Genomic DNA, 23,542 nt, shown 5'->3' with positions numbered 1-23,542 from the left:
CCCAAAATGGCAGGTTCTAATTTTCTGGCCCAGAGAAAAGGAGGATACAACATGCACAATTACCTTTGATTTTTCTTCATTTTCTCTATAAAATTCTGCCATCTGTTCCTCCTGTTCTTCAATAACATCTTTGAGGGTGTCTACCTGGTAGATCAAATTGTTCTTCTCATTGTCTAACTGTGCGTTGGAAACCATTGCTTTCTTGTATTTTTCTTCCACTTCGGACAAAGACTCCTAAATGAAAGTCACAGCCATCAGCCTGATATCTAAAATATGTTCATCGTTTATATGCAGTATAACAAGAAATACAGCACTGGCACAAACACATGAAGATGCATTTTTGCAAAATGCAAGCGGCCGGGGGAACACCTGGTTTAGTAACATGCACATGAAACAGAGGATGATAATAAGCCAATTATGCCAGGATAAAAACTTTATATGCTCTCTGCTATCCAAGAAAACAAAATCAAGCAGCAGTGCAGCCTCTGAAAGAAGAAAAGGTATGCAGACCACATATATTTGTGAAGAGTCATTAAATGAAAAAGCATCAGTGTTTTCAGAAATGTTACTCTTGTTTTTAACAACAAGCTGTTTGGTATTTAGAATGCAATGATAGAACAAAATACAACCTCTCTTCACACAAGTAAACTTTATTCTCGTTTGAATTTTGCTACTTTCCAGACATCTGTTTTCAATACTTTCTTGTCCTGTATAATAACGCTAATGTAAAAGCATAAGCAATTTTTCTAACAATTATTCAAATTCTGGTCATTCTTACATAAGCAAGCAATACAAAAATGATTTAAAAAGAGCAATAACAAAACGCCTGAACTTTTATCTAATTCAAACTTTTCTGCTTAAAAAGCTTACAAGTATATTTTTTTAACAAGTCTATTTTTTAATAATTATCTAATTTGGTTTGATTACTACTATCTAATTTGGTAGATTATTACTACCTACTAACAGTTTTTAAGGCTAAAAAGAAAAAACATTTGGAGCACCTGGGTGGCTCAGTTGGTGAACATCTGCCTTCGGCTCAGGTTGTGATCCCAGGGTCTTGGGATCCCACATCGGGGTACCTGCTCAGTGGAGAGCCTGCTTCTCCCTCTCCTTCTACCCCTACCTCCTGCTTGTGCTCTCTCTCACTCTTGCTCTCTCTCACTCTAACTCAAATAAATAAAATCTTAAAAGAAAAAGCATTTCACATTAAAAAAACTCATGACTTTTAGAAATAAATTTTAAAAGTACTAATGCTTATAGCAACATGGACGCGACTGGGGGAGATTATGCTGAGTGAAATAAGTCAAGCAGAGAGAGTCAATTATCGTATGGTTTTGCTTATTTGTGGAGCATAAAGAATAACACGGAGGACATGGGGAGACAGAGAGGAGAAGTGAGTTAGGTGAAATCGGAGGGGGAGATCAACCATGAGAGATTGTGGACTCTGAGAAACAAACTGAGGGTTTTGGAGTGGGGGCTGGAGCCTGGTGAGCCTGGGTGGTGGGTATTATGGAGGGCAAGTATTGCACAGAACACTGTGTGTGGTGAATAAACAATGAATCTGAGAACACTGAAAAAATAAACTTAAAAAATACTTCCTAATGTAAATGTTCAACAAACCAAGATCAAAGATATAGAACTGACAGTCCAAAACCCTTACATTTGCGATCAACTGACTCTTGACAAGGGTACCCAAACAACTCAATGGGAAAGGAATAGTTTTTCAACAAATGGTGTTGGGACAGCAGGATATCCACATGCAAAAGAATAAAGTTGACTCCTACATCACACTGTACACAAAAATAACCTCAAAATGGATCAGAGACCTAAATGCAGGAGCTAAAATTCTAAAATTATTCAAAGAAAACATAGCGCTAAATCTTCATGAGCCTGGAGAAGACAGGAGTAGGTTTCCTAGATACAGTACCAAAACTACTATCAATGGAAGACTTCATCAAAATTAAAAACTTTTGTGGCACAAACAGTACCATCAAGAAAGCATTACAAAAAAAAAAAAAAAAGACAACCCACACAATGGTAGAGAATATTTGTAAATCTTATATCTGATTAGGGACTTGTACCCAAAATATGGGTTAGGCCGCTGCCTTCGGCTCGGGTCATGATCCCAGAGTCCTGGGATCGAGTCCCGCATCGGGCTCTCTGCTCAGCGAGGAGCCTGCTTCCCTCTCTCTCTCTGCCTGCCTCTCCATCTACTTGTGATTTCTCTCTGTCAAATAAATAAATACAATCTTTAAAAAAAAAAAAACTCATAACAACACAATAAAAAGGCAAGAATTCAATTTAAAAATGGGTGAGGATCTGAAGAGAAATTTCTCCAAAAAGGGTATGCAAATGACCACTACCTGCATGAAGATGGGCACAACATTGTTAATAATTAAGAAATGCACATCAGAACCACAATGAGAGGAGTGCCTGGGTAGCTCAGTGGGTTGGGCCTCTGCCTTCAGCTTGCATTGCGATCTCAGGGTCCTAGGATCAAGTCCCACATTAGGCTCTCTGCTCAGAGGGCAGCCTGCTTCCCTCTCTCTCTGCCTGCCTCTCTGCCTACTTGTGATCTCTGTCAAATAAATAAAATATTAAAAAAAAAATAAAAACCACAACGAGATGCCATGTCAGACTTACTATGATGGCAATGATTTAAAAAAAAAAAAAACAGAAACAATATTAACAAGTGTTGGTGAGGATGTGGAAAAACTAGAAGCCTCATACATTGTTGGGGAGGATGCAAAATACTGCAACTGCTTTGGAAAACAGTTTGACAATTCCTCAAAATGTTAAATATATTGTTACCCTATGACCCAGTGATTGTCTTCCTAGGTATCTATCTAGGAGAAATGAAAAGGTATGTCCATACAAAAATGTGTACACAAATGTTCACAGCAACATTCTTCATAACAGCCAAAAACTGGAAACAGCCTAAACGTCCATCAACTGCTATATAAGCAAAATGCGGTAAATCCATACATTGCAATAGTAACCAGTTGTGACAGATAGAGAGACAGAAAGGAAGGAAGAAAGGAAGGAAGGAAGGAAGGAAGGAAAGAAGGAAGGAATGAAGGAAGGAAGATTGTTACAACGTGGATGAATCTTGGAAACATTATACCAGCTGAAGTGAATCACAAAAGACTACATATTATATGATTCCATTTAGATGAAATGTCCAGAATAGACAAATCCACAGAGACAGAAAGTAGATTAGTGGTTACCCAGGGCTGGGTGTGGAAGAGGAAGAGGAAGGGTGAGGAATGCCTGCTAATTAGGACAGGGTTTCTTTCTAGGGTAATGAAAGCATTCTAAAACAGGGATGCGGTGATGATTGTACAACACTGTAACTATGCGAAAAACCACTTGAATGGTGTACACTTTAAATGGGTAAATTCTACGTGTGAAGTATCTCTCCATAAGGATACACACACAGTAAGAATGCTTCATAAACCAGGGCTGTATTAATAGGCAACATTTATATCATGATTGGGAACAAATATAACTGAAATAAAAAATAGAAGCAAAGTCATTGTATAATGGTTTAAATATAGTGGGATCCTAATATAATACAGAATTTAGAATGATTCTGATCCCCTGAGAGGGGCTAGTAGCATTAAAAAAAAAAATTCTTCCTCACAGCTCAGTCCCACAGAAGATGAGACATAACTACATGAACATCAGAATCTTAGATAGTTTCACAATAGACGCAAAAACACAATATTTAACAATAAATTTGACGTAGCAGTTATGGCACGTACCTTCTTTGAACAACAGACCATGGAAGATGGTTTTAAATTTATGTCAAGATAGTTTTAATTATTTCAATCTAGCTTACATAGTGGTATCTATTAGGAATTAGTTTTACTTAAATGTGTCTAAGGCAGTGATTTTGCAACATAGACTCTATAAACTAGCAGCAACAGCATTAGGGTAAACGTGCAAATTTTCAGCCACATCCCAGACCTACTGAATGAGAAAATTCTGGAGTAGGGTCTGGCACCCTGTGATTTAACAAAACCCCGGTGGTTCTGCATTAAGGCTAAAATGAGGAAAAGCACCCCAAAGACTGCCTCACTTAATCAAGAACAATGTCATAAGCCATGACCCATTATCCTTTTTTAATAGGATACATTCACACCATTGCGCTTGATCACCGATCAGACCATTTTTTAAGCAATTTTTCTTCCACTTAAAAAAGTCATTTCAAGGAGCGCCTGAGTGGCTCAGTGGGTTAAAGCCTCTGCCTTCGGCTCAGGTCATGATCCCATGGTCCTAGGATCGAGCCCCATGTTGGGCTCTGTGCTCCACAGGGAGCCTGCTTCCTCCTCTCTCTCTCTCTGCCTCTCTGCCTACTTGTGATTTCTCTCTGTCAAATAAATAAAATCTTAAAAAAAAAAAAAAAGTCATTTCAAGGATAAATATAACCTGAAGTCAAGCTCAATTATATGGTGACCAGGAATTATGAAAAGGTGGGGGGTTGGGGGAAAAACGGAGGTGTGGGTATGATGGATGAAACAGACAAGGAGATTAAGAGTACACGTATCATGATGAGCACTGGATAATGTAGAAAATTCTTCTATCATGTTGTATACCTAAAACTGATATAGCACTATATGTTATAGTTCAATAAAATAAATAAACATAAAAATAAATAAAATGCAACTCTTCTAAATGAAAAAAATAAAGCAGGATACACCACTGTATATCACAATGTAATTTTTCCTTTACTTTGGATTTGCCTAAAACTTGCACTGAACACGGATATATTTAATGTATTTCCTAAAGTTTTCCTTAGCATGGTATCATTTATGTGAGGAACATTAGGTCTTGCCTTTTTTCTCTTAAAAAAAGGGGATCTTGTATCTGTTTGGTCTCAAATAAATTTAATCTGTTCTTCTGTATCTTTCAAAGATTGTAATAAATGGCTGATCTAAAATAAAAGGAAAAATGTTTTAAATAAAATAAAAAGCAAGTAAGAATGCCTCTGAATCACTAGCCTGCTTTCCTGATACCTATTTTCAGTATGAGTGTATTTACTTAATATATAGGATTTGTTCCCTTGATCCAAGATATTTCCAAATGCCTTGAAGTTTAGAAACATTAAAACTAACTGAGCACATCTGCATACTACCTCTGTAATTCTTCTGTGTTTACTGATAGCCTTACACTGCTGTATCAGCGGCATCCACACTACCTTCACAGGCACTCTCCATAGGACTTCCTACCCTTTTTGGTCCTGAGTCTTAACCCTAAGTTCCTTACGGACAATTATCATCCACATGAAGCTTCTGACTGGGCTACTTCACATCATGCCAGGGAAGCTGATGAAAGCCTTGCCCATTAGGCCTATGCTTCGTCCTTTGGGCATATCCTGAATGCCTTACTTACGTGATTTTAGAGGCCTGATGTGTATTTTTCTATTTCAGATAGGGACATGAACGTGTTCAGGAAAACTTTTAGTTTCCTCATATTAGGTTTGAACTTCATAATAAAACATGGGGAAGAGCATGGATAACCCAGGACAACCAAACTGTCTGCCTCACTTGGACACTTAAATATTGAAAACTGGGTAGCCTTCCTTGCTTGGAAAAGATTTAGGCCCATTTAAATTTACCCCCAAATTCTTTAAAGCACTAAGTCTGTTTAATTCTTTTTGACCTATAGTTTAAAAAGGGAAAAGAAGAAGAAACAAAACAAAAACACAGGCCTCCTACCTCAGGGTCCTTCCTCCAAAAGGAGTATTTATAATAATAAACTTGTAGATGTTTTCTTCCTTCTGTTTTTAATACTGACTGAATTTGGTGACAGAAATAGGCAATACTCTCTCATTTAGCATGGAAGAATTTTAAGGTCTAATTTTCAATTTTTAAAAAATGTGTGGGTATACACAACACACACACACACACACACACACTCTCAGAGTTTTTTAAGAGTTTGCCCAATTGGGGATTTTGTATGGCTAAGATACAAGGGACATGCAAGAATTTTACAAGGTTTAAAAACTCAAAGATATAATTAATATCTTTTACTGAATATTCCAAAAACCATACTAAACATTGAGACATAAGCAGAGACTGAAAGTTCACCTTTCCTATGCATTGCAGGTTAAGCACATGCTTGAAAGACAAACACTGTTAGTAAAGCTCTGTGCACTGAGGTTAACAGGACTTGTGAAACCAACATTACCCAACCCTTCTACGTACAGATATAGCATGCTTGGGCTGCAGAATGGGCCCTGATACCTTTAGTTCTTTAAGCCCTTGCATGTATCTCCCTTCTACATCCTGTATCTGGTCCTTAAGGTCATAGATATCCTGCAGGACATAGGAATGAACCATTGCATAAAACCATGCACAAACATATCTCAAGTCTCAAAGATCCAGATGAAAATGTGAACTACTTTTGCATATTCCAGACTAAAAGCAGAGAAATCAAAGTACACAAGCATAACTGTCACTCCAAACCATGGAAGAGGGCAAACAGTTCAGGGTATGTGGGGCTGGAGTCGGGAGAAATCAGCTAAAGTGTTCAATATTTTCTTGGCATTAACATGTGTTGAAACAACTTTAGCAAAGGGGGGTGTATATGGAAAAAAGATGTATAAATTATAATATTTATAACATGAAATATTTAAAATGTTATAAATCATTCATATCATTTTTAACATAATGCTTCACCTAGAACTAGTAAAATGCAGTAGATTATAAGCAGGAAATTTTAAAGTTTTTAAAACTGTAATAAATGGATATGACCAAAGTTGCCTTTTAATGACGTGCTTACCAACCACAAATAACTTGGGAGAAAATAAAGGGAAGAAAGTTCAACACCAACATTTTAAACATTATGTCAAAGGAAAGAGTCTATGCTGAGGATGCCATTTAAATGATGAGAAAGGAGCATCTGCTCCAAATGTTACCATAATCCTTAAAAATAAAATAGGTCAAATTTTAAATGGAAAATACTGTTTTCCTTATACCTGACTCTGCTACATACAATCTACTCAGATACTTGATTTAAGGAGAAAATAACTGCTGTGGTTATTTTCCCTAAGTACCATTCTGCAATAGAGATAGGACCAATTCTCCAAGGACAGTGACATACACTTCCCCTGACGCTCTTCATTCCCTCCTTAGTAGGTTTGTCTGTCTTCTGCTCATTGATTCACTCAACACACATCGAAGGGCTACAAGGAGCTGAGTGTGAGGATACAACTCTCACTTTCTTTAAGGAAGTCAAGTCATTCTCTTAAAGAAGCAATAAAAGGAAACAGCAAGCATAAGCTAAGCTGTGAGGCTGGAGAGCCTTGTCCTCCTGTGTTCTGTCCCACCGAAGGCAAGAGTTTATCTTACTCAACTCTGCACCCCCAGCACCTACGCCTGGTACTTAGTAAGAGCTTGGTAAATAGTGATACTTGTAAAGTCATGCCATGTCAGCCAGATGCAGCTCTCCTTCCTCCTGACTGCCACTGCTACAATCCTCGCCACCCTCTAACCACTGGCCTGCTTTTATAGGCTGCCCACCTCATAAGCCGGACTCCTGCTCCAACCCACCGACAATCTGACTCAGTACCCCAGTCCCCACCTCGTCCCCACTCCATCAGCACCACGGAACCTCCACATTTGGCCCTCCTCCATCTGCACCCTAGGCATTCCTCAGGCATTCTGCTCCTCGGTCACCCTCTCCTTCCTTTGCCTTCTTGTCCTCTCTCTACTGGCTCAAGTCAAGCAATGAAAATAATATTCAAGCCCATCTTTGAAAGAAAACACAACCTCTTAGCCTCCTATCTCTCTCTGTTATTGACCAATCAATTCCAGTATTCTCTTCAGAGCAAGTTTCCTGCATCTTCTTCCATGACAGTTTTGACTTCACTATTCAGCCACAGGGTACTGCTCCCCTCACCTCCAGTGCTTCCTCCAATCTGGGGTCACTCTTTACGAATGCAAATCAGATACTCTCAGCTCCCCTTTTTAATATCCCACAGTTGCCAGGGGAAAACCAAATGCATTCTAGGCTCCCATACATGAGGCTTTGTGGACTGGGCCACGACTACTTCCTGGTCTGCCCCCTCACCCACCCCTCCTCCTCACTTCTCATCCTACCCTTGGGCAACTGTACTATACCAGAAGGTTCTCTGAAGTTCTGAGAAAGGCTTTGCCCTTCAACTATGCCTGGTTCATTTATATTCTTCCTTCATACCTTAGCTCAGAGTGTGTCTCCTCTGAAAAGCCTTTGTTATCTTTTTTCCTAGTCCAACATAGCTGACCCATCTCTGAACTGCCTTAATAGCCTATTCTGGCTATGACCTAGTATCACACCACTTGGTTTTCCTGGTTTCTATCAGTTTGTCTTCCCTATGAAACAGTGAACTCCTGAAGTTCACAGTGTGTTTCACAGCCTGAATCTCTGGGGCCAAGAGCTCAGTAAATGTTGAGTGAGTGAATGAATGAATGAATGAATGCAATTTTTATTACTATACTTCCCCCCTTGCTCAAAAATAGCAGGTTCAGCAAATAGACATTCAAATACATTTTGAAAGTCCTCACTTTTTAAATAAAAAGGTTAATAAGACGGGGACTCAACCCAGGGGACTCAACTCCAGTATTTCTCTTATCCCAAATATCACTACACCGATCATGGAAAATTGAGAGATAACTATATTCAAGCAGCCAAATAATACCATAATGGCTCAAAAGACTAACAATTTCTAGAGTCTGATTCCTTGCATATCCATATTTTCCATTTAAAATATGGCCAACTAAAAAAATAAATAAATAAATAAATAAAATAAAATAAAATATGGCCAACTATTTCTGAGAGAATCACTTACATACGTTAACAAGTTTTTTGGCATCTGTAAATTAGCAGAACTCATTCCAATATCATCAAATGTTCAGGAAAGAGAACAGAAAAATGAATTAACTAATCTCCTTCCTTTCAGACCTGAGTCACATTCTTGAACTGTCTTTAACAATTTTTTTTAAAGAACTCATAGTCCTTTTCTTTTTACTATGTCACATTAAATGTTAAATAGTTCCAGTATACTATACTATAAAGAAGCCAAAAAACAGTTTTAAAAAGCAAACCGAAGACTGCAGTTTACCCGCAATTCACTTAATGAGGTGTCTGGATCCACTAAGCTGCTGGTGTCTCCACTCCCTCGTCTGGATGAGTTTCCACTTAGAGGGGTTGTTGCTGAGGCAGAATTCCGAGATGAAGGCTGGAGAAAGAGGAAGGGGACACATCTAAGTTTTCTTTCTTTCCAAATACGTTTGCCGTAGAAACTAAAAATGGGCTTGGGGTGGGATGTGGATGAGAATGTGCAGACAGTGTAGACTGCTGCGGGAAGAAGGTATCCAGAGAAGGGCCCAGGCATACTACGCATAACTTTGTTCACTTCAACACTTTACTGGAATCTAGAATTCATAATAACAAAGGAAACAGTTTGTGTGCAAGTTGTTTTCTAAGTTTATCTTTGCTATATCGTAAACAACACTGGGGGGGGTGAGCACGTCAGATTAATTTAAAACAGTATGCTGATTAGCAGTCCTACTGAGTTCCTGAAGCTGCTCTTTTAGAATCTTTTCTTTTTCTAATACTTGGATAGAGCTGGAAACAAAATTGGCAGCTCGAGCAAATTGTGTATCACTATGAATTTAGACTGCTAGTCCCACAGTTAGTTTAAACGCGAGATTATACTATTGGATTAATAAATGACACAGACCTACACTGTCCGATACAGCAGTCATTAGCCATGTGAGGCTACTTAGCATCTGACATATGGCTAGTGCAAACTGAGATTTTATTTTTAATTGTAAAATACATAACCAGATTTCAAAGGCTTTGCATGGAAAAAAATAATGTAAAATATCTCATTAATACTTTTACACATAGATTACATTGACATATTTGGGTTAAATAAAATATACTATTTAAATAAATTTTACCTACTTCTTTTAACTGTTTTAATAAGGCTACTAGAAAATTTAAACTCAACATATATGTGGGGTACATTTGTGGCTTGCACTATATCTCTATCAGACAGAGCTGGTGTATCTTTTTTGGGTATAGCATGAAATTAATCCTGATATTTTCCCAAAGATGACTTTCTAAAAATACTCTAGAAGTTAGAGACTTTAGCCCAAAACAACTCTTAGAAAAGGGTTATTTTACCTCAAAAAAAAAAAAAAAAAAGTAAGCATGGGGGGAACCTTCAGAGTTTGTCACCACCATTCCTAAAGACACTTCATTTTCAGTGTTTAATGGCTCCTTCTCAGGATCAAATTCTAGGGAATGAAAATCGAAAGAGCAGCCAAAAGCTTAAGAAGTGACATTCAAGGAAATAAAATGCAGTGTCTTTTCTCTTCCCAGTGCTTCACATGATTCAACCTCAGAGGAATTTGGGGGGTCAAGGACAGGAAATAGATGAAGAAAGGAAGAGTAGCTCCACCAGTTCAAATGTAGTAAAATAATGAAATAGCAATAGAAATTAAGTTTAATTGACCTTGAGAATCTAATTCCCTTAGGAATTTATGTACTCACCCTTGTGTAATTTTCAGCATACTGTTTGTCAGATTTTTCATCCAACTAGAGAAGAACAGAGATAAAAATCAGTAAAGATGCTTAGCATGCTGGGGGGTTTTGAGGGAAAAAAGAAGTGACCTCATTTGAGTTCTCCAAGTTCAACTGATGTTTGGAACCTAAAAGTAAACATATTGAAACTGAAATAAAAGTTGAGACACATAAGACAAAATGTCAAGAACTTTAATTCTTATCCTAAGGATGACATGCGGTAAGCAAGCTGTCCTTATGCAGAAGTTTAGAATTTGCAGATTTTCTTTTCATGGTATTTGAAACATGCTAAAGAAAAACATGTAAACTTGAGCTTTGGCAATGCAAATATTAACACCAAAAAAACCCCCTGTACACATCAAAAGGAAAAGACTGATAAAACCAAAAGCCAAAAACTTTATTATCTAAACATTATTAGGACACAGGACACATAGATTAAGATGAATACACTTGGCCAAAAAAGTTCAAATTTGATTAAAGCAAGTTAAATATATCATCAAAAAAGATTTCCCCCATAGCTCATAAAGATTCAGTTCTTTGGCTTTTTTTGTTTTTTGTTTTTTTTTTTACTTTTTTAAGCAATACATTCACATGTGTCAAAAAACAAACAAACAAACAAACAGCACAAAAGGGTATGTGAAGTATAAACCTCTCTCCCTAATATACCACACCCAAACCTTCCAATTCTTCATCCAAGGGCAACCAGCCCCCAAGTCTTTAACAAACGCTAAAGTTATGTCCCAAATATATTCTATATCTTCTTTTTCTCCAAGTTTCAGAGATTAAAGAAACTACCTCATTTTTCTTCTTGGCATTTATTACTCCCTAATCCCATGATATTTATTCACTTATTTATCATTTGATCTCTTTCTCTTTATTATGTGCTCTATGTCTCTATAATCATTTCTGCATTCCTAACATCAAAAATAGCACCTAGCATACAGAAGGATTCACAATTTGCTGGGCAAATGAGTAAATGAATCATACCCCATCTGTATTTACAGACTTACTTCATTTACTTTAACAACAGCATATTGTCCTATCATCTGGGCACGTCTGGGAACACCATAACAGAGTTATCCTATCTTCTGCAGATAGGATTAGTGTTTCTTTCATAAAGAGAGGTACCTTAGAGGTCTAATTCCAAACCCTGACCTTACAGCTGAGGAAAGAGAAATTCAAGAGGTGAAAGATTTTCCTCAAAGTTGAACGACTACTAAATGTCATGGATGAGTCCAGATCTCGGGTTTGTGACTCTTTAACCCTGCGTTCATATAATTTACCTGTATATACTGCCCCAATTACCATTAGGGGGAAAAAGTCACAGAGAGATTTAACTAAATGAAAATATATCGAGATTCCAACTCCTACATCAACCCTCCCAGCCCAATCTAGAAAAAAGATTCAAAAACTTTCCTCAGTTAATTATTAAAACACAAAATATTATTTCCAGCTCTATTCAGATCACTTCATTCTAACTTCCTCATATTTGAAAGTTTTTCTTTTCTTTTTCACTGCCCACATTTATCATGTTCATTTTTTCCTCTCAGTATTTATATAAAAGGTGTTTACTTTATTCAGTAATATAAATACTATCTTAGACTTTGATCTTTTTGCTTCTTTTTATTGTAATACTCTTAAAAAAGAATTGATTTTAGTTAACTTTGATTTTTTTTTAAATCACATATAAAATGTTTTTGGAAACAAACCATTACAGTAGTTTTTAATACTGGCAATTATTGTCGCAAAAAGGAATAAACTTCCATCACATTTGTACTAGTAACACGATGCCTGATACTTAAGAGGGTTATTCTTCAGAATCAAAGAAATACTGTAACTGAATACAACAGCCATATATTCCTCGGAGTACATCCCACCCCTCTTCTACTAATGAGTTAAACAGAAAAGCAACATTCAGAAACACTCTTCTAGGTCTATCTGAAATCCTGGCTCACAAAAGGACCCCCCAAATCCACCTACTTTTCTTAACAGTCAACTTGAAATGATCTTACATTTCAGAAGCTGCATCACTGAACTAGTCCATCGCAATGTTGACTCTATTGCTTTCACTGTCTTCTGACAGATCCCAACTGTCGCAACCCAAACTGATCATGCGCCAAACCTCAGGGATTGTTAAGGCAGCAAAAAATGCCAAGAGCAGCCATGCCGCAGTCCGGTCATTTGGGCTGCAGTGACTTGGCCAGAGACTCCAGTTCTCACTTCTCAGATTGTGTTATACTATGTGCTGTCTTCCATTTAGACAAAACGCTACTTGAAACCTGCTGTTCTAAAAGCCCCAGTGCTCTCTCTAGCAGCCCGGAGCTCTGTACAACGGCTCTGCAATGACACACTAGTGTTCATAATGATGACCCAGAGTCTGCCAGATCCTGAAAAGGCTTTTCAATGGAATAACATTTAATCATGCTTAATATATTAAGGTATAAAATAGGGAAAGGTTGGTTTTCAGCTATAGGATGAGCAAGAGGATCTAATGCAAAACATGGTGACTACAGCTGATTAAAAAAACTGTATAAATAACAGTGGAAAATATGAATATGTACTAATATATAAAACATTTCTAAGATTAGTAAGTGAGAAAGCAGAAAACAAAGGCTGCATATACGATATGGTCACAATCCTATAAAACATGCAAATTAAACGGAGATAGAAACAATACTAAAAGTAAATCAAGTAAATTAAAAAAAAAAAAAACCCAAAACAAAAAAACACTAAGCAAAGCTTCCCCTCCTCTGTCCCCCGCAAATATGGCCCCCGGGACTTAGTCATTAATGTTAACTATAGCTTACTATTCTCAAAAAGTTTCAAGTAAATATCATGTCATTGTACCCTTAAATAATTAAATAGGTAATTTTCCAATCAAGAAAAGGGCTTCTTTGATAGCTGGAACTTGGAAGTCAGCTAACAAGCTTGCAGTATTTCATATTAGTATTAACGTGAAAAGAAGAGCAAGAGAATCTGGGTGGCTCAGCTGGCTAAGTGCTGGACTCTTAATTCCAGCTCATGTCATGATCTCAGGGTCCTGAGATAGAGCCCCATATCCAGCTTTCTGCTTAGTAGGGAGTCTGCTGGAGATGCTATCTCCTTCTCCCCCCACCCATCCTCCCTGCTGGCACACACTGCTGTGTGTACATATCTCTCTAATAAACAAATCAAAAGAAAAGAAGAGCACATGGTAGCAGACTTTATATTCCAATTTGAATGCTTAAGAATTCAAAAGCAGTATTTTCCTAAAGGATTTCAAATTATAATACTAGTAAACAAAACCTTAAATATAATCTTTCCCACATTTCAGTGATAAATGCCTTTGCCTTATTTATGTCTGGGACATCTGAAAATGCTTTGCTCTTGACATTAGAGATTATGGATTGTTTCTCTTTAAATCTAAACTCCTTAAATATTTGTTGAAATTAGTACATGTGAGAAATATTTCTTAGAATACATAACTTGTCAAATCCTTGAAACTCCTTGTTTCTTCTTAAAAGAAAGATGTTTATTTATTCTCTGGTTAAAAGGCCCTTTGAACTTCATTTCAGCATATGGCTACTTAGTTTGACAGATTACATTACTAAAATGGTAAAATACAATTGAACCTTTTATATTGAAATAGAAAATACTAGTTGTAAATACATTTTGAATATGTCAGTTAAAAGAGTTGTTCAGAGGAGTGCCTCAGTGGCTCAGCTGATTAAGCATCTGCCTCTTGATTTTGGCTCAGGTCATGATCTTGGGATCATGAGATCAAGCCCCAGGTCAGGCTCTACACTGGAAGAGTGTGGAGCCTAAGCATGGAGCTGGCTTTAATTCTCTTTACCTCCTCCCCTCCCCTTGTGTGCACCCACTCTCTCTCTCAAAAGGAAAACAAGATTTTTTTTGAAAGGGTTGTTTAGAAATAAAGACCTGTATCTTGTTCTCATTATACTTTTTTTCTTAAAAGGAGATTTGAGGGCACCTGGGTGGCTCAGTTGGTTAAGCATCTGCCTCTGCTCAGGTCATCATCCCAGAGTCCTGGGACTGAGTTCCACATCCGGCTTCCTGCTCAGAGGGGAGTCTGCTTCTCCTTCTCTCTCTACCCCTCCCCCCTATTCATGGTGTGTGTGTGTGTGTGTGTGTGTGTGTGTCTATCTCTCACTCTCTTAAATAAATAAAATCTTTAAAAAATTAAAAAAGAATATCAGAGACCTGATATAATTGAGCTATGCATATCTGATGTATATAACTTTTAGCATGCAGCACCCACTCTGCCAACTTTAACAGTAAATCTAATGTAATATATATGATCAGAAGAAAAGGTATTCATATTAAGGCATCTGAATTAACTTAATCAACGTATTTATAGTTTCATTTAATATAGTTATTGGAGTCTAATACTCTAACTTCTAATGTTATATATAGATGTGATAATATGATCAAAAATTCTGTCTGATGGTTAAAAAAGAAAAACAACCAGAAAAGTGAAGACTGATTTTCTAACCACAGAAGGGAAGGGAGCAATTAATTTTAATAATCTCCTAAAGCAAAAATGGCTGAGGATTCCATTCAGAAATGGTCTATTAACAATCAGTAAAATGAAAGCACATTTATGTCCTTTTCCCCCGCCTGATGGATGGGACAAAGGAACAGTGCAGAAGAAAAGACCAGAGGCTAGAGCAATCATAAAAACTGTATAATGAGTTTTGCCAAATCTGGGCCTGGCACCCTTTTCAGCACTCCTAGTTCAGAAGTTATAAATGCAGCAGAATGTATACATATGTCTGATCCACAATGGGGAAGCCTAAAAGTGTCTTTTAAAATTTTGAATTCATTGTCAGCATTTTCAAATCAGGATATTTCACATAAAAATGCAAATTCCCTAGCTTATAATATCAAAAAGTGGTGTGGGGGTGATCTTACCAAATCAAGTCCACTTTCCATTTATCTACGATGAGCTGCATGGTTACCCTTTAAAAGAAATAATATTAGAAAAAATTCTTGCTCTAGAGAGAGGAACAGCAAATATTTAGGCTTTGCCATAGGACAAAATTAAGGATATCATATAGGTACTTAGATAATCATGAAAAAAAAAATATATATATATATATAAACCATTAGCTCACAGGCTATAAAATAAGAGGGTGCGGGCCAGATTTGCCAACCACTGCTCTAGAGAGTCTTTTAGGTTATAAGGCGTACAGCGTGATGCTTTGATATAATGATGCATATATATCAAATTGTCACGTTATACACTTTAAATATGTATACTTTTCATTTAAAGATATGTAAATAAACCAAAATAACTATCTGGGTAAAGAAAAGAGTTATATTAAATTAGCAGAAGCAGGAGGACTTTTTTTTAAACTATCAAGCTTCTCACTGCTGTGTAGTTACTAAAATAAATTGCCAAGAAATACATGTAAGGAGGACAGAACCACCATCACAAATTAAAGGCTAACAGAATTCAAAGTTTTTAAGAAAAAAGAGATGTATAAAATAAATTAAATTGTTTATATCTACCCAAAAAAAAGGCTGCTAAGCAAATCATTAAAATGAGCAATATTTCAGGGAGCCAATCTTCCAACTCGGCATACAGATTCCCTGATCTGACAGAGAGCAAGACAGGGCTGCTACAGAGCCAGGTTTGAGACCTAACAATTTGGAATACTTAAGGACCACAATTAAAATTATTTTACAGATTAAAGTCATTCAAAACTAGCTATTTAAATACAACCAGCAATGTGCTAAATATAAATAATATCTCTTCATTCAAAAACTAACTTTTTGGCTAGGAAACATGGTCTCTCACCTGCTTCAAAGTGCTTGAAAATCAGACAGCACTGGTCTATGGGCAAAACAGAACTAATTCCAGCAAAGGATAGGAGGTGTGAAAGAGAAAAAGAGGCTATTAGATCAGGCAGAGGGGTATCTGCTGGTTGAGTTCCTTCATTAAGAGAAATGCCTCAAGGCATCTCTACTGGACAATCTTTCTTAAATTTAGTTCCCAATAAACGTGAAAGCAATGGACAGACATTTCTTCAAGATAATGTCATAGTCCAAATGATTAAAATCTATTCAAATTCTTCCCAGTTACCGTAAATTAGTGATACTTTACTAAATAGTATTTTCTATTGTTCAACCTTCAAAATCTGTCTAGTACTTTATATACTCACCAAAATAAAAAGGGAAGAAAAATTTTAAGACAGATCTGGAATATCTATATATGGGCTAGGTATTAGGTTTTAAGGAATTATTTTTATTTTTATTAGGTATGATAATGGTAGAGTGAACATGAAAAAGAAATTCTCAATTAGAGATGCATACTGAACTACTGGGAAATACCATGGATCTGCTTTAAAATAATTCAGAGGAAAAGAAAGAGATGAAGCAAAACCGGCAGAACACTGACAGTTGTTAGAGCTGCTGATGGGTTCTACAAGGGAAAATTTTCACAGAAAAGTTTTTGTTGTTGTTGTTGTTTTTAAGATTTTTATTTATTTGACAGAGAGAGGTCACAAGTAGGCAGAGAGGCAGGCAGAGAGAGAGGAGGAAGCAGGCTCCCTGCTGAGCAGAGAGCCCGATGCGGGACTCGATCCCAAGACCCTGAGATCATGACCTGAGCCGAAGGCAGCGGCTCAACCCACTGAGCCACCCAGGCGCCCCTGTTGTTTTTTTTTTTAATCAGAGCATATCAGTATATACATTCCAAAACAAAACAAATAACCTATATTTTAGGTTACTGTATTCCAATAAAAATTAAAGCAGCAAATTAAGATCCTAACTTTCAAATAGCTAATGTATTAGCTATTAGTCAAAAGGCTGAGACACCACAACCACTCCCATGCAAGACACTCACGCTGGTCAAATCGGGGATACTGACGGCATCCACCTCAGAGACTACACTCCCCCTACGATTGGAGCGACTAAAATAATCGGCGGTAGAAACCTTTCAATCAGAAAAAATGACATGCTTTAAAGGTTAAGAAAAAAGAGAGGAAATGGATAAGAACAATGGCATGCAAGGGAAAAGATACTGTTTTGGTGCTTGATCTAGTATCACGCAATGAGGAAACCACGGCAATGAACCTACTCAAAAAAGCAGAAAAGAAATGTAAAGGGGGTCCTAAAGGAAATCACAGCTCCCTAAAATAAGCCTTTGTGCACCTTTAACTCGAGCTGTATCCCACAGAAATCATGTAATGGCTGAGGGCCGGCCAAGGCTCCCATGTTGAACACTTGTATCATCCTCACAAAGAAAGTACTGACCTAAAGCCTCTACTATATTTCAAAAATGTACAGTGCATTATAGCTCTCAACTCCATTAAGCAAATATATGCTCAACACAGCATTCTTTGCAGTTTACTGCACCTTTTGCCCAATTTCTATACTTCTCTCTTTTTCATATTCCTCAAAACCAGGATCTGTGGGGCAAAATAATGGAAGAACTACACTGGCCCCTTTCTGGTTCCCCTAATCAGTCTTTTCCTACCTGAGACTTTGTCATTGGCCTAGAAAGCTCTTCTCCGGCTCTTCAAGCAGCTGGCTCCTCCCATTTCAAGTCCAGCTCAAAGGTCACTTCCCTTGGGGAAGCCTTCTCTGGCCATCCCACATGCATCCCTCAATGTGCCCCGTCCTATCACCTGTTTTTCTCTTCACAATCCCTGGGGTTACTTCACTTTTCTTCCTTTGTTTACTTGTTTATTTTCTATTTCTTTCACTAGGATATACGCTCCATGAAGTCAGAAATCCAGTATGTCTAGCCTACCATATTATTCCCAGCACTTAAGACATGCCTCACATGTAACAGGTACTCCATAAACATTTGTCGAATTAATAAGTAAGGAGTATTTTTTACCTCACTCATCAGATTTCCTTACCTCAGCTCTGTCTGATTACCTTATTTTAAAACTTCTCCTGGATCTGAAAGTCCATCCAGAGACAAAGAAGGCTTACAAGTGTGAAGTTTTACTAAGAGCTAGTGCAGTCAAGCAACAGTATTTTTATTTATACTAATTATAATACAACTTAGATTTAGATATACCTACTATTTTACTGGTTCCTACTATCTCAAGAATTTTGTAGTTATTCTCCATATAGTAATTCATTTAATGCATATATATTAAGCTTACCTACAAGGACAATTATTAAGATCCCCATTACAAATAAATTGCCACTAACGCAACTAACAGGTTGTAGAAGTGGCTCAAACCCAGGCATCATTACTTTAAAGTACCTGCCTGCCCTTTCCATTCCATCACTCTCCAAAGGGCTTTCAGGTGTTCTGGCCTGTTTTTTCTCCTTCAGCTCTGAGGATGAGCATTAACTGGCTCACCAATGGACCACAACTGCCTTAATTAGATCACTGCATTTTTGGCAACAAATCTCACAAACACTTGGGTGTTCCCCTTTCCTAGGAAATCTTCAGGTTTATAGTCGTTCACAAAACATGGCTCTTTTCTAGCTCTAAGCTGACATAGTATCCTTATCAATGTAATTTTCAAGTCAATTCTCAAATAGAGCAAAAACATCATCAGCTCTTTGAAAAACTTCCAACATCATCAAAAGAATAATCTGAAATTACATAATTTGTATTTTGGCATAGCTATTTGTTGCTTCTACAATTATTATGATAGTTGCATTTCTAACCAGAATTTTTTACCAGGAGTTCTAAATTTTGCCACCACTGACGCTTAAAAAGTTCTCAGGTCTTAAAAGACATATAAACTATAAATAATACATCTCAAATTCACAATGAAGAAAGCAACTCATGGCAACATGATCTGTAATCCATAGTTACAAGTTTTATGCAAAGCGGAGCATTCATTTTGCTGGAGAAACGTTTTTGTTTCTGGTGAACTGTGTACATAAACACATGCACATAAAACAGCAACAAAGAATAAAAACTGAAAAATCTTTCAAATACACAAAGACCAGCACCTAAGAGGTGTAAAGAGGCAAGTTACTGAAGAAAGCTTCCATAGCCCACAGAGAATACATATTCACAGGGACACATTTTTGAAGGCAAATTATTCATATAAGCTCAATTTGAGGAAACTGCTCATTTTTGTCAAATGCAAATTTCACTTTCCAGTAGAGTTCATGGGATCACATATAGGGGGGCAACTTAAAAACTTGTAAGTATATGAGTTTGCATACAAACCACGCTCACCACACTGTCCCTTCGCCCATGACTGGCACGACCAGAAGACGCAATGCTTGCAGTGTCATCATCGGGAAACTACAGATATTAAAAGCAGATAATGAAAAACATGTGATGCCACTACAGGTCTTACCTGGCTGTAAGCACATTCCGCAAGGTTGGGGGAAGCATGCAATTACTCTCCAAGAGCCTATCGCTGGCACCAGCTATTGTGCACCGTCAGACAGAAAAGTGGCTTCTAAGTGTAATAAACCATCACTGAAAACCAAATGGTATTTCCAAAAAGCACACAGAATAAAATACTACTTTATCTTTTATTTAAGTTACAGAAAAAAGAGGACAGAACTGGAGGGCTAGGGCCTAAATAGACAACAAAAAACAGCTAGGGATTTCATGCTTTTTAACCACTAGGCCCTTTGGGAAGCCCAGCAGGGGATCAACAAGTATACTTAATGCTTAAGTTTGGGAGAGAAAAATGTAAGAATATCTTCAAGTGAAGTATGTCAAACACAGAATTTCCTACCAGCAAGGACTGAAATGATGATTCTTATTTTCCTTTATTAATTCCTATGCAACAGGTGGAGATATGTCTAACATCACCCTAGAGTTTTCTTCCTATTTCATAAGCAGCAGGAGGCTCATCTTCCATGTGTATAGGTTACCTCCATTCTGACATCACTGAGGAACCATTCTGGCATCACCAAGATATAACTTTGAATCCAACTTGCAAATGAAACAACATGTAGCCAGCACACAAGAACAAGGTTCTACACTTGACTGAAAATATATTACCACCATTTTATTGGCAAGGGGCCATAACATTGGTACATTAAAAATGCTACCGGGTCCAAGGATTGCCAAGTGGAATTTTATTACAGAGTGAGGTAAAAGTAAACTTCCTACTTATATCAAAAAGCCTTTATCTCCTAAACATTCCTGTGTACATTTTCATTAAGAATAGGAGTGGAATTCTTGAGAAGTGCCTCTTGGAAATGGCAGGAGAACAGAGCCCAATATGTATGTAAAAGAAAACCCATTTTGGCTCACCTATGCCACTCCACAAAGCAATCTGTATTGACCATTAAGAAACTGCTTTAATAATTTCTCCTATTTTGACACTGTCAAGAACAACAAAGTAGTTCCTAAAGTCAATATTTGCCTTGGAAATGTAAATTAGTATAGTCTTCTTGGTGAGCAATATGGCAATATGCCATCATAATTTAAACATATATACATCATTTATTTTTTGACCCCCACCACTTATTGATTAGAAATTTACTTTATATGAGATCTATTCATAAGTACACAAAAATATACTTATATGCAAAAGTCCACTATGCAAGTGTTTGCTGTAGCAAAAATCTAGCAACCTAAATATCCATCGACAGGGAGTGGGAAATACAAGCTTTCAGTTATATAATGATCAAGTGACGAGGACAAAAGCTATAGCATAGAGAATCTAGTCGATGGCACTGTAATCACATTGTATGGCAACAGATGGAAACTACACTTGTGGGGAGCACAGCATAATACAGAGTTGTCAAATCACTATGTTGTACACCTGAAACTAATGTAACCACCTTGTGTGTCAACTATACTTCAATTTAAAAACAAAAAGTCAAAATAATACCTACCAAAAAATTAATATATCCAAGAAATCCTGAAAAAGAAATGTGCATCCCATACACCAGTGGGATAATATACTGCCACTAAAAAGAATGAGCTGACACAAAACTATCTCCAAAATGCGTTCAGTAGAGAAGGAGACATATGGAAAGGGTCAGGAGACTTTTACTTTGGACTTTCCTTAAGCTAATATTACTTTTATAACTTAAAAAAATGTTCTAATATTCCAGAAAGATTGGGTGATTAGAATTGTCCCAGTTTTGTCTTTTATGTAAACGGTTTTTAAAAGCTGGCTTGTTTTATTACTTCTCCTTTCACTCCATTGACTGAAGTGCTGGCAAGGGAAATGGCTCAATGCAGGAAGTCAAGACGGAAAGGAGAAACATAGGACAATCAACCTGTATAATGAGTTATCACCACTGAAAAGATAAGAAGTTCACATTAAAAAATACACATTTTTTAAAACTTCTAAAGGCACTGAAATTTCATTTCAGAAATTATGTGCTAAGTCAGATTCACAAAGTAAACACCAATTAGGACAAATTAGTATACTTGAGTTTTGGGTACTTAAGGAAAATGATAATCCATGCCAAGAGAGTGCACACACATTCTTAATATTCCAAATTGTGAGCACAGATTAAGGAAACAACCCGAAGTATCTAAAAAGCATGCAAAGAGACCAGACAGCTCACCACGGGACTGCTTCGGGCCGAACTTGCTCTTGATGAGTAATAACTGTATTCAGATGGCTATAAAGTTTCCAAGAAGAAAGGTTTTACAATAATGGCCAGCTCCTTTTCCTGCTGGGGGAATACATCTGTGACCCTGGATCTAAGTGGACACTGGCTCCCGGGGAGAAGCTGACTGTTACTCCCAGGTCTGGAATTCTACCTCCCTCCCAACCCTCCATATCCAGCAGTCCTCGGCTGGAGGGTGAGGAGGGGAAGGAGATGCCCTGAGGTGCACTGCTCCCATCCTCTTCCTCAGGGACTAATAAGCCCAAAAAGAAGTTTTGCCACCTATATTCCCTTCATACTGTGAGCCATGATTTCCAGCAGGCAGTTCCTCACAACTTGGATGAGAGTCACAACTGGTCAGCTCATGGGTCACAGCTTATAGAGCAATTGCAGGTCAGATTAAATGATTTTTTCTTTGTAAGTAAACTGTGCCCACCTACACACACACCCCCATCACCTCCCCCTGTTTGGACTTACAGTTCGAGACCCATAAGGGTTATATAATCCACCATGATACAATGACACCTAAAGAACAGAGGAAATACCACTCATCTATTTATTCAGGCATCAAAGTTGTTTTGGAAAATGTCACAATTTCTTCACAGTACTCAGTTCCAAAAAAGCATTGTAGAATGGTGTGTCAGGTGAGAACACTCACTGATTGCATAAAGTCCTACATCAGTCCCAAAACTTCAAACTCATACTTCATTTAAAAAGCACCATTACAGTATTTCTTTTCATCATTATGTTATGAAACTAGGAGAAGGAACTTTTACAAATTTATTCTCTCAAAAGAGCGAAATGAGCAAAAATGGAAAGTGAGGGACACAAAGCATTTTGCCCATTGGCACAATAAAATGAAACTACAAAGCCTCACATTGCCAGTCTATTCGAACAGGCCACAGCACAACAAAGCAACAGCCTGAAAGCAACCAGCTCACAACTTGCACATTACACAGAGATAACGGCTTTTGCTTTCTAGTCAGCTTGCTTTATTAGACAGAGCCTAGTATTAACATGGCCAAACCACAGTTGTCCCAAAGAAAAATACGACATCTGTGCATGGGCAACCATTTCACAAAGTATAAAGTGTAGTGGGGCCCATGCAAGTTTGTCTTCTCTATGGGAAACCAACTGTAAGCAAGGGCCTACCAATGGCCAGCAGTATCTGGGAAATAAGGCTGGTTTTTTTTTCTTACTACCCTAAAGGTTCTCATTTTAAGCACTAGCAGCACATTCTGCAGTGTACACAGCATTAAAGCCATGTGTCCTTGACTACTTTGTAGGAAAGCTGTCAAGCCAGGGTCAGCACCATGACAGTGGCTCCACCAGGAGTACACACGTTGGAAGAGAAAAATACAAACCAGACTGGTACTTCTCAGCAGACCAGAATTTGCAGTAGAGGCCTATGAAAAAAGCGCATGATTTAACCCAAAGAAAAACAACTGGTAGC

General features: G+C 37.5%; 1 protein-coding gene across 17 annotated transcripts in view; it reads right to left on the bottom strand.

The window, feature by feature from the left end:
- The window catches only part of LRRFIP2 (LRR binding FLII interacting protein 2), a 107,425-nt gene that overhangs the window by 27,206 nt on the left and 56,677 nt on the right, over positions 1–23,542 (bottom strand). For 6 of the 17 annotated variants that reach the window (XM_044252709.1, XM_044252710.1, XM_044252708.1 and 3 more), the window contains 4 exons: positions 10,546–10,590; positions 9,107–9,223; positions 6,210–6,320; positions 64–234 (listed from right to left, as the gene is read on the bottom strand). In XM_044252709.1, the coding sequence (XP_044108644.1) occupies positions 64–234; positions 6,210–6,320; positions 9,107–9,223; positions 10,546–10,590 (444 nt within the window). The remainder of the gene's footprint in view (positions 1–63; positions 235–6,209; positions 6,321–9,106; positions 9,224–10,545; positions 10,591–23,542) is intronic. The other 11 variants (XM_044252716.1, XM_044252721.1, XM_044252725.1 and 8 more) reach the window with 2 other exon arrangements.

Source organism: Neovison vison, chromosome 6 (assembly GCF_020171115.1).
Source record: "Neovison vison isolate M4711 chromosome 6, ASM_NN_V1, whole genome shotgun sequence".
NCBI lineage: Eukaryota > Metazoa > Chordata > Mammalia > Carnivora > Mustelidae > Neogale > Neogale vison.
This window is presented reverse-complemented; position numbering and strand designations above follow the sequence as displayed.